Source organism: Rhipicephalus microplus, chromosome 6 (assembly GCF_043290135.1).
Source record: "Rhipicephalus microplus isolate Deutch F79 chromosome 6, USDA_Rmic, whole genome shotgun sequence".
NCBI classification, from domain to species: Eukaryota; Metazoa; Arthropoda; class Arachnida; order Ixodida; family Ixodidae; genus Rhipicephalus; species Rhipicephalus microplus.
The window spans coordinates 62,121,166-62,133,637 of NC_134705.1; the positions used below are offsets into that span (position 1 = coordinate 62,121,166).

Below are 12,472 nucleotides of genomic sequence, written 5' to 3' on the forward strand. Positions count from 1 at the left end.
TGGGCAGATGAGATTAAGAAGTTCGCGGGTATAAATTGGCAGCAGCAAGCACAGGACCGGGTTAACTGGCGGAACATGGGAGAGGCCTTTGTCCTGCAGTGGACGTAGTCAGGCTGATGGTGATGGTGATGGTGGTCATGTTTATCTGTATCTGCGAGTACGCTTCGTGCGTGATTCATGCGTGAACAACGCAGGGCATGTTTGTGTTGTGTATGTGTGTATGTGCGTTGTATGTGTGCGTGTGCACGCGCGCGTATTTCATGTGCTTGTATTTTACGCCGGCCTTTAGACATGTGACCCTATTCTTTGAGGTTTGTAAGGCATTCGTTTTACTCAGCTAAAATTATAGGTTTATCTTTGCAGTCCCATTGTTCTCCTTCTGCCAGCGTTTAAGGAAATCCCTTTTTATCAACATAAGCTGTGCAGAAGCGTAGAGAAAATCACTGTGCTTATACGCCAACGTGGATGTGAGGGACTGTCACCCAAGTTTATTCAGGAATGTGCTGGTTAACGGAGAACAGAGTGTGCTTTTTTTTTGCTTCCGCTTATATGACAATGAGAACTTCCTCTTTCATCTCCTTTGGCGAAGTGCTGCAGCCGTCTTGTGCCACTAAAAGTGCGTCATTTCAAGAACATATATTTGCTGAGGTTCGGTGTTTCCGGTGACAGCGACTCTGCAAAAATAATAAAGTGACAGCAATGTGAAAATACAGCTTATTTAGTTGAAACATATAATTACCCTTGTATACATTTTCGGTTAGTGTCTTTGTCTTCGTGTTAACAAAGTAATAACAACTTAAAATAATGATCTCAGTGTCTCGTATATATTCGGAATTTCACGGGAGACTCAACATTATTGTTATCAGCCAGACGTGCATCAACGTGACACGATTATCCCTAAACTAAAGAAAAGCCAGTCGCGTTTACCTTTGTTTGTATTGTACGGTGCTGTTATTGCCAGGTCAATTCCCAGCTTATTGTGCCTCTTTTCCTTTAGCATGGATCAATAGCAAAACGCTCCCTCATTGGGTACGCCAGCGCGCATTTAGCGCCTACATCCTCGTTATCTTCGCTGCAACATGATTATAGCTTAAAACCATCCTGCGTTCACACAACGTAGCATTACGTTGAGATAGCCAAAAATCATGTGCTTGCATTCATCCACAAATGAAAAAAGAGTTCTATATTTTATGGCGCACAACATAAGCGTGAGTGAGCTGTCGATGTCAACGAGCGAAAGGGAACAACAAGCTAAGTGCACCGAACGCTGGAGCATTTGTCGAGTATTCCAAGACAAAACTTCCTTCTCATTATCGATCTACAACATCTATTACCTAACATGTATAAAAACACTACAAAAGAATGAGGTAGAGACAACGGCACAGGGCAGCAGCAAGAAGCTGTAGCCACTGAAGACACCGTGGCGGGTCGCCTGAGATTTGGCTGCATAAATTTCAAATGACAAAGTATAACTCTAGCAGAACTCGTTGTTAGCCTATAGTGTGTTAAGGGTGCTTGAAAGTCGAGGTTATGCGAAGGAAGAACACGTTTACATGGAAGGGGAAAGGAACAAGCGCAAGTACGCATGCCCCTTGCCCCATATTGTTCTATTCGAACGTATTCGTTTCCCGTGCAACCTTTTACTTTCAGGTATTAGAAGGGCTGCCGTGAACTCCGGCTCACTTTAAACATTCAGGTTTTGCCACTGAATAGTTTTCAGAGTGATGTCATTGATGAGCGCATACACACAAAACAGTTATTGATCTTACTTGTTCTCTGTGGCTTCATGCTTGGAGAACCCGTCCTCTAGCGTCTTCTCGAAGCTCTCTGGAAGCAGCCAGGATGCGCCGGCGCCCGCCAAGCAAAGGCCTGCCGACACGATGCTCGGCACCCACGATTGCGTCGCTTCACCCTGTGAGCGATCAAGAAAAGTAGAACGCGACAAAGTCAAGAAAAGACGGACTTGGTACTGTTTGATGCGAGAAAAAAATTCACAGGTGATAGGAATGATATGGCTCAGTGCAAAAGGATTCGTCGGCGGTGGCACTGAGCGCGGGCTCTTCGTTTAGCAGCGACGACAAAGAACAGCGACCTACTACTTCACAAAGAATGCGTGAATGCAGCAACATGCAGGTCGCGCGGTGCCGAATGGGCGCGATTGGTATACACATACGTGTATACGTTGGTAGGCCCTCACATTAACGGGGCCCACAGTGCCATAGTGTCGGTCTAAACGACGTCCGTTAAAGAACTACAGGAAATAAGGAGATCTTGTAGTGCCACGCCGCACATAGAAGACAGTTTGCTGACATCAGAAACATATAAAGACACACAGCCACCGTAACGTGGTTAGTACAAGAAAGGTCTTCTGTAAGAAATAAATCTCAGTAATTGTATCATGACTCTAAGTTAGATGAAACGCAAAGAATGGTTCAAGAAGCTGCATGACTTGAGCCAATTCGTGAAAGATGTCACGACTGTTTTAGCACAAGTAATGTGCATTTGCCATGTTTTAGACAAGTCGTTAAAAAAAGTGAGCTATTCCGCGATACGGCGACGACCATTAAAAATGCCACAGAAAAGTGCCGGGCCACTAAAAAATAAACTGCGTTAAATATTAATATGAGACTTACAGTTTATCGCATCACATGTTCGTTGGACCATGGCGGCTTAGTGGCTGTGTTGGCTTGCTTCCTCGCGGGTTTGATTCGTGACCGCGGCAGCAGCATTCTCATAAAGACGAAATTCAGAAGCAGTTACGTAGATTTTGGTGCAATATAAAGATGCCTGGGCGGTCGAAACTGATCGCACTGCGGCGTGTTTAAATCTCTAGGTAGTTTCGGCACGCGAACCCCCAGTAATCAATATGTAGCCATTATTTTTTTTTGCTGTGATTTCCGTGCGCAGACAACCACGCCAATTGAATGCTTGACAACACTTACCAAGTCATCGAAAAACGGCGCAAGAGCCGAGCCAAGCCTTCCCAGTGTGTAGCAGAAGCCCATGGCTACAGAGCGCACCACGGTCGGGTACGTCTCGCTCAACTGGACGCGAAGCACCGCACCATTCACTGACGTGCCCACTTTTCCCAGCATGAGCAGGCCCAGCCGCAGCCACGAGTATTCTGCGGAAATGAAATGTCGCGCTACATTTGCAACGCCACACGCGCGCAGTGAAGTGGCGTTGGATGTGTAGCCAGCTCATTTGCGAGGAGTTGAATGCGGAGAGTTGAATGTGTAGTCACCTCCTTAGCAAACATTTGGATGATGGATGTGTAGTCAGCTAATTTGCAAAGATCTCAATTTGACGTCACAAATTCAGCACTTGAGTCATGACTGCGACACTCTCTGGCAAGCAGACCATCGCACACTCACTACGAATGGCGTTGGATCAAACGCCCAAAAATTACACGCTCAGAAATACCAAACCAACTGGGCAGACAAGAGCCTTCCATCGTAGATCAATAGTAGTGCACCCTACGTGTAATTTGAAAGGTGTGGGTTCGAATCTTATTCTCATGATGCGGGCACATCTGTACGTGGCTTCAACTCTCGGTCGCAGGAGCAGCGTTTTGCTATATCTGAACGGAAAATCGGCGAGGCAAATCACATATCTGAAAAAAAGCTAGTTATCAAAAATGAATCCAGGTTGCATACAGCAGACACCTACTTGAACATTTTGACAAAATTGCAGCGCCGCACTACAAAGCGTGTTGCTTCCCAGGAGAACTATCGGAAGCCACGCAGTTCGTGGTATGTCACGGCCGCCTTAATAAAATCTTCAAATGACTCTTTGCTGTACAGAACTGCGGGTCGTTTTGACAACTGATTTATTTTCTTCAGATATGATTATGTTTTATTGTACTTCGGATTCAGTTAAGGCACGCCACGGCACCAACCGACAATCAGTGGCGCTATGTCCCCAAATTCTTGTGATTCCCACTAATGGAAGGTGATCTTGGTCCCTTTTATTTCCTTTGAACTTACGGTATTTATAATTAGTACATTGCGGTCGAAGGCACCACCTAATGTACGAACCAATGTACCTTGGGCAGATTTTCTGCTGGTTTCATTCAGTTGTTCCTTGCGTACAGTAAGATTTGCAATTCAAATATCAGTGCTGCCCTCGTCTTTCTTCCCCGGTGTCAGTCCCTGTATGAAGGCGTAGTTTTTTCCTTGAATTAACACCACTTGGAATTCAGAGACGTGTCTCTTCAGCTCTAGTGAGGAGTGATAGTAGTCACTCCTCACCAGAGCAGAATCTCACGTATTTAGTGATACTAATCACTCCTCACTATAGAGCCTGAGTTCACATACATGCACTTACAAAGTTCTCAGGAAAATATACGACCAACAACGGCACTAGACACATCCGAAGTAAATGCCTCGAGCCAATCGACGGACGAGATATTCAGCCCCTTACTCCTGGATAACTTCCTGCTTCTTCTGACAAGGTATTTCACTTTGTGTCACACAATTTGGAAGCAAAACTGCTTTGTCCCCATGTGCCTGCGCAAATACTTCAAGACAGACAATCTGGAAGTTCATCTATCGTACACCTCGAGTGCTTCATAACTTCCAGCTCCGCCGCGGGTTCGAGATATTGATAAAGCTGCACTCATAATGACCAGCGTCATTCCCTTGGTATATAACCTTTACTAAGCCCATAACAGCTCTATAATACCGTAGTTACGACGCCTCTCAACGAACAAAAAGCACGGAATTATCTATTTTTCATCCCAGCAACATTAGTTTAGTGTGCTTTGTTTATCATAAACATTTATTGCTGCGCCAGCTGCTTCATGTACCTGTACTTACCAGCTGGCACAAGCCAGAGGGCGACCATAACTAGCGCCGAGAAGCACATGGTGCCACAAATGGTGTACCGGCGACGGCAATACTTGATCAGCACCACGTTGATCAGCTTTACCGGGTACTCGGAGGACGCACCGATTGTGAAGCTCACGTATGGATTTCCTCCTGCGGCTGCCGTGGAGACCGTCATGTGGTACCATACTATGCTGGAGATTATCCTGCATGAGCGGCCAAGACACGCAGTGTGCATTTAACGGCGTTGTGTTTTTGGCAAAGACACACACAGTAACAATAGAAAGAAGACATGACGTTTCTCGTCTGCTTGTGAGCTTCCCACGAATAACTTATAGCGCGTTGCTCTCGGTGCAGTTAGTTGCGATACACAGAGTAAATTTAGCATGAAACTCATCGATGGTTTATGCCGGTTCGGCTGAGTCACTTTAGTAGACTTGCGTGGGCGCCAAAAATACAAGTGTATGGTGAGCGGGTAACTTTTAACTGCAAGCTAATCAAGAGAGACCGTATTTTGAGCTATAGTACCGACAAACTGACAAAAGGCTTCATTTTAGAAGGAATACCGTGAGAAGTACCAAGCTCGTTGTGTCAGTACTCATGAAATTGCACTGACAAAGAAGCCCTTTGTTGAAATTTTTCGCCAAGAAATGTCAGGTGAAAAAAGCCAAGCATCTGCCAGCTTTCATTGAGATATTTTCTTTCGCGACAGGAAGCTAGGGCCAGGCTTGAGGATGAAATGACGTAAAGAATGGTTTGCCAACGTCAAAGACCAGTTACAGAGCCTGATTTTTCGCATGCGGCCGCTCAAGTGGTCAGCAAAATGCACTGCACTTGGCACATCTATTGAGAGGCGTACTTTGTGTCTTCTTTGCGCGACCATTTTCTACGGTTGCGAAACCTGTTACAGTATCGCCGAAGCACAGCGTGCCTTCGCGCTTCGGAAAAGCGCCAAATAGAAGTCTGGCTGTTGCTCTTCGAGCAGCTTAACATGAACGAACGCAAAACCACATATAGCCTTGAGCACGAGCTCGCTCGCGCCCAAGAGGTCTTTTTTCTTATGTTCTTCAAACGCCTTGATGATGACGAAATTGAACCGAGAAAAACAGAAAAACTAGATAACAAAAAAAGAAAGAGAGTATTAAAGAAAGAGAAAAACTAAGAAGGCTGCCCAGCTCCATCCTTTCTTCAGAATTCCAACGAGTAATGCGCATGTACTTTAATTTTTTGTCAGAGCGCCACCAGGTGACTGAAATTTGCGCCTCCCACTTTCGCACCACGGCGCGACGTGTTAAACCGTTTGGCCACCAAAGCATTCTTTCTTCACCATAATAATGAAGAGCTATACATATACACTATTTAGCACTGGTGGTACGCAGATCCCTGAGATGTCTTAGCGTGGTAGAAGCTTGTTCACCATCACGCAACAGCCGGCGTCCAAGTCCAACGGTCGCGAGAGTGCCTCGATGCGCGCGCCTCCATTTCGAGTGTGGCCATTTTTTGAATGGGTCGACGTCGTCTCGCCTCACGCGCCCGCCATCGTTTTCGCCCACGCTGTGCTATGTTTAAACGGGAACAGACACCTGCCGCCTTGTCGCCCGTCCTTAAAGAAGACCTTCATATACAGTGAGGATAAAGCGTGACAAGTGACAGCCGATGAATACCTCTCGTGTATGCAGTGTGAGTACTGCAAACTCTGTTGTTTCCTTTCAGATTTCATTTGCTACGTGACGTACTTTTGGTATAATTTTTATAACAGCGCGTAGCAACGTACTCAGAGATTGGGCACGTGTTTTGTTTTAACGGAGGGTTATAGCCTCTTTAGCGCGCACTTATCACACATTATAATCGAACGTTGACCTAACTGCTAACGCAAAATGGTTTTATCATGTTTGAAAAATTCTCATAAATTTGGTGTTGTTTTCGGTGCGTGCCAGGAAATCATAATTTCACTGTCACGGGCATCTACTTTCTTTTCCTCTTTCTTTTTTAAGCGTCAAGGTGTCAATATGTAAATTGTCGCGTATAAAATGAACGCGACAGTTCACTCCGAGTTTTGTTTTCTTGAGGAACAGGAATGACAAATAATTTTTTTATGTTATCCGGAGAAATATGTTTCCAGAATGACCTCTCTGAAAGAACGCCTTTTTTGTGCACTATACGCAGTCATTAATTTTAACGGGGAATTAGTGTCCTTAAAATCCGGCCGCAGACTCACAAAGTGAATGCAGATAATGAAGCGGCATTCCCAAGGTCTATTATGTCTACGTTGAGCTCACCAACTAGAATAAAGGACGGACGGAGGGATCCACGGACAGATGAACGAATCCACGAAAGGATGAACATATGGATAGATGCACGGACGGACGGGCGGGCGGACATATACAACAAGGACGGTTGGACGAACAGATACAAGGACGGACGGGTGGACGCGGACGGACGCACGGATGGACACGCATAGTCGAAGGAACAGATTCACGGACGAACGCACGGATGGACTGACGCATGGACGCACGGAAGGACAGATACACGGATGGATGGACGTACGGACAGATGGACCGAACGAGCGGATGAATGGACGGACTCTGGCACGGATAGACGCGGACGCATGCAAGGAAAAACAGACGGACGCATGGTCGCATAAATGCGTGGACGGACGTACTTATCGACCGACAGATGGACGGATAGATGCAGGGATGGTCGGACGGACAGAGTATGGTCTATTTTTAAACCTGTATGCACGCCATGAACGCTCTATGTACAGGATAAGTAACACCTTTGTTTCGCTCGTTGAGGTCCGTCGGTGACGACGACGTCAATGGCGGACATCATGAGAGCCTAAGGAGCTTCGCGCCTAAAATTGATGCATCACATGAGTACAGTCGCTTCCGCTGCGACTGCTAAACAACATTTTGATGCTTACTGAATTGAGCTGGCATTTTCTCGAAATGGGAAATGCAGCCACTCTACCACAGCCAGCAGCCAACTGGACACGCCCGGCAGTGAGGGTTATTACGTAATGCAACACCTTCAGGCAGGAAACATTTAAATAGTTTTATTGATGCGTGCCTACAAACCTCTAACTAGCATACATGAACGAATATGCGTTTTCGAGGCCAAGTCCAGCAGAAAGTGCCTTTCTTCATGAGCAAAAAGCTACCGATTCGAGCGCTGGTAGTGCGCGCATTGAGGAGTGGGATCAGTAATGGCGACCACTCTAGCTAGCATATACGATGCGCTTGTCTCCACCCTGAACAGAGCGGAAGCGAACGAGCACATCGAGGCACTCTAATGCCGCATTGACACTTGGTCTTGAAGGAAGCCAAAGCGGCCAAACTCACTGGCAATGCGCTAGCCGCACAGCCGCAACGCACGTGCCGGCACACCTGCCGCACCCAAGCGGAGGGTTGAAGAGCGTCGCCAATTGGCTTATTTGTCTCCCGCTTGCGTGAGGCAGGGGTCCCGACGGGGCAAGAGCCCTTCGAGACTGATTTTTCCGCCACGCGAAAGTGGATCCTCTTACCGTTTAGCGACTTTGGCTGCACGAGGCAATACCACTAGATCTAAACAGCTGTCCGCAGATTCAACATGACAGCAAAGGCGTGGGCGGTGGCTCGCATGAGCTCAAATATCAAAGTGCGCGCGCAGCACGATAAATCTTGACACCCTCCAGCAGGACGCGTTCATCGAGAGCTTGGTTTATATTACAATCACCGACAACACTGGAAGTGGACGGTGGAGCAGCAGCGAGTCAGCATGCCCCAACTGTCTCACTTTTGTGCACAGCCAACTGAATCCGCCTTTGCCGCTGCCGGTGCATTTGCTCATGTTGTTTATGCTGGCGTATCTGCCAAAACAACCTTTGAAAATTGCGAGCTGTTTCATTTGAATACTTTGCGTGAGTAACCAAAATTTGGAACGAAATTGAGGGCTCAGAAAGCACGCAAAATCGAATTCATTATCAAGGTAGCGACGACAGCGGCGGCGTTAGGATACATCAGAGGCTGAAAGAATGTGAACAGTTCTACACGCATAGTCGCGAGTTTCCGGCCACTCTGGCATTTTTGTTTTTGCTCGATTTGTCAAGCGTGTATGTGGCCTCAAGGGCGCACTTTAAAGGCCAACCGCGGCGATTTTTCGACCCTGTCGAATAATTTTTAGGGAGTTTTAGAATACCGTTTGCAAGCGCTGCGGGCGATGCGAGCGAAGCGGCCGCCATAAGAGCTTTAGAATAGCGTTTGCCCTGCTGCGAAACACAACGCACGATCGCAGCGACACCGTAGCCTCGAAACCAGCGCTTGCGGGCCACATGCGGGCCGCCATCACCGCACGCAATTACGGATTTTCTGCGTGCGGTCCGCGAACGCGAACGCCGACTCGCGTTACGACGAATGCGCAGTGGCAGCGACCGCACCACAAGGGCTCGCGGTGCGATTCTAAAACCCCCTTTTAATTACCGAAAAAGCGCAATACCCAAACCGAAACCCAACCGAGTGCGCTTCTACGTGTGACAGAGACTTACCTGACGCTGCCGAAACTTCCCTGATTGCACATAATGCCTGCCAGATGGCACTACCCGTCCACGCCGTCCGCAGCGATCGGCTAAAACGCTTACGCTGTTACGGTGATTGATTGGTTGATTGATTGATTGATTGATTGATTGATTGATTGATTGATATGTGGGGTTTAACGTCCCAAAACCACCATATGATTATGAGAAACGCCGTAGTGGAGGACTCCGGAATTTTGGACCACCTGATGTTCTTTAACGTGCACCCAAATCTGAGCACACGGGCCTACAACATTTCCGCCTCCATCGGAAATGTAGCCGCCGCAGCCGGGATTCGATCCCGCGACCTGCGGGCCAGCAGCCGAGTACCTTAGCCACTAGACCACCGCGGCGTGGCACTGTTATGGTGAATGAATGTATGGCGAATTGTGTATGGCTCACAACGCAACAACACTTCGCACCTATCACACGCCCACCCACGCAGAAAAAGGAAATCCGGCACTCAACCAAGGAAGCGCCGGCCAAACCCGACAAGCAGACGCAGCAGCGGCACATTCATTCGGAATTCGCTCGCTGAATTCCGTGCTGACCGGTTGTGCCCTCGCGATCTCCGACGACAGCGCAGCTCTGGCCGACTGAGATGGTCCTACGCTACCTAATGCTGCCGGTCTCCAACGACGACGACAGCGTAGCTCTGGCCTACTGGATTAGCCCTACGCCATCTCCTGGTGCCGACAAGAGCTCTCGCCAGTGCTGCCTCGTCCTCGAACTACTGTGACCGTGTTTCATCTTACCTATCTTCTCTTTACTTCCGTCATCACTCACCGTCCCTGCGCATTTCTCTCTATATATATTGTCACGTGATTACAGAGAGACCACAACGTCTCTTCACAGGAGCAACAGCATTGGACGTCGAGTCGAACCGAACGTTAGACCAAGAGCACAACAAACAGTTCTCTTCTTTTTCAGAAAATGGCACATACTCGCATTGTCGTGGCTCAACCTTGTTCCATGCCTGTGGCATTACCCCCCTTCCAAAAAGAAGTACCGCCCTGATTATCAATGCCGAATAAAAGTTAAAGTAATCACGTACACGCACAAAGACGCATGATGAAGCAGTGTCATGTTGCTCAGGGTTAGTGTGGCTTCATCCGTGATACATGGACAATGTCCGCCTGCTGGGAACATAGAGATCGCCGAGCTGTGTCTTCAAGCAGGATTTCGTAGTTGACATCTATGAGGCGCCGTAGTACTCTATAAGGACCGATGTAGCGGTGAAGCAACTTTTACGAGCGGCCCCTTTAGCGAACGGGGATCCAAAGCCACACCATATCGCCAGTTTGTAAATAACATGGCGATGACGGGAGTGGTACCTCTGCGAGTCGATGCGTTGTTGTTTTCGGATCCGCTCGAGTGCAAGCTGGCGGGCCGCGTCAGCGAGCCGGATAAAGTCGTTGGCATCAGTAGCAATACCGGTCATGTCAGGCAAGAGCATGGCATCCAGCATCGTAATTGCTTCTCGGCCGTGAAGCAACCGGAAAGCAGTGAAACCCGTAGTCTCTTGAAGCGCAGTGTTGCAAGCGAACGTTACGTATGGCAAAACTTCATCCTAGTTTTTGTGATCGCGGTCGACGTACATAGTTAGCATGTCAGCGAGCGTCTTGTTTAATCTCTCTGTCAGACCATTGGTTTGTAGACGGTATGCAGTCGTTTTGCGATGGGCTGTTCCACTAAGCCTCATGACGTCTTGCATTACTTGGGCTGTAAAAGTTGTTCCATTGTCAGTTATAAGAACTGTTTGCGCTCCATGGCGGAGGACAATGTTGTTGATGAAAAAATACGCAATTTCTTTGGCGGTGCCTCGTTGTGGGGCTTTCGTTTCGCAGTACCTTGTTAAATAGTTAGTAGCGACTTCGATCCAGCGGTTGCCATCATGTGACTTCGGGAACGGCCCAAGCAAGTCCATGCCGATTAGTTCAAACGGTTGTGACGGGAGTGCGACAGGCTGCAATAAGCTAGCAGAACGCACAGGTGGGGCTTTACGGCGCTGGCAATGATTACACGTTTTAACGTAATGCTTGTCATCCTGGGTGAGCTTTGGCCAGTCGTAGTGAGTCAGAATCAGGGCAAGGTTTTGTGCGAATCCTAGGTGGCCGGAGGAAGGATCGTCGTGGCAGGCAGGTCAAATGTCAGCACGTAGTCCTGGTGGAACGACGAAAAGGTATTCAGTCGCATAAGGTTCAAACTTCTTTTTGTAGACTATGTCATTGCGGAGACAAAATGACCCTGAACGTCCGAATGCCGATGGTGGACTTGAGCTCTCACCCTGAAGGTATTTGATAAGTTGTTGGATCTCTGAATCTGTTGTTGGGCCAAGTCAGATTCACTAACTGCGCAAAGAAAATGGCCATCGGCATCATCATAGCTCGATGTCGTCGCGAAGGGAGCGTGCGAAAGGCAATCGGCATCAGTGTGCCTGCGGCCCGACTTGTCGACGTGTGTAACCTCAAATTCTTGAAGGCGCAAGCTCCACCTCGCGAGGCGCCCTGAAGGGTCCTTGAGATTGGCTAGCCAACAGAGGGCATGATGGTCCGTAACTACTCTGAATGGACGGCCATATAGATGTTGTTTGTGTCAATGCGAAGTTTGGTGGCGGCATTTTCATCAAATTTCCCTAGTAAGGGTTCACTCTGAAAGCAAAGTTGAAGCTTGGAGAAAGCGGCTCTCTTCTCTGGACCCCATACAAAAGGAGTATGCGCCTTTGTTAAGCGGGTAAGAGGTTATGCGATGTTAACAAAGCTCTGCACAAAGCGCCGGTAGTAAGTCCAGAGACCCTGAAATCGGTAAAAATCCCGTTTGTTAGAAGGTGGAGGAAATGTAGCAACGGCCATGGTCTTTTCTGGGTCTGGTCTAATGCCATCGTGACTGACAAGGTGGCCGAGGAACTTTAGTTCTTCGTAGCCAAAATGACACTTCTCCGGTTTTAGCGATAGGCCTGTGGATTGAATAGCGACGAAGACGGACTGAAGTCGTTGTAAATGTTGCTCAAATGCTTTGGAAAAAACAACGTCGTCTAAAAAGACGAGGCAGAATTCCCTCTTCAGACCGGACAGGACGGTGTCCATCATCCTTTTGA

The 12,472-nt window shown here is 47.9% G+C and overlaps 1 protein-coding gene across 2 annotated transcripts in view; it reads right to left on the reverse strand.

Annotated features, from left to right (window-relative positions):
- Nucleotides 1-462: 462 nt before the first annotated feature.
- Nucleotides 463-12,472, reverse strand: part of LOC119167628 (organic cation transporter protein) — an 84,321-nt gene continuing 72,311 nt past the window's right edge. For both annotated transcript variants that reach the window (XM_075866017.1, XM_037419130.2), the window contains 4 exons: nucleotides 4,818-5,032; nucleotides 2,943-3,124; nucleotides 1,770-1,912; nucleotides 463-674 (listed from right to left, as the gene is read on the reverse strand). In XM_075866017.1, coding sequence (XP_075722132.1) covers nucleotides 611-674; nucleotides 1,770-1,912; nucleotides 2,943-3,124; nucleotides 4,818-5,032 — 604 coding nt within the window. In that variant the 3' untranslated portion in view covers nucleotides 463-610. The remainder of the gene's footprint in view (nucleotides 675-1,769; nucleotides 1,913-2,942; nucleotides 3,125-4,817; nucleotides 5,033-12,472) is intronic.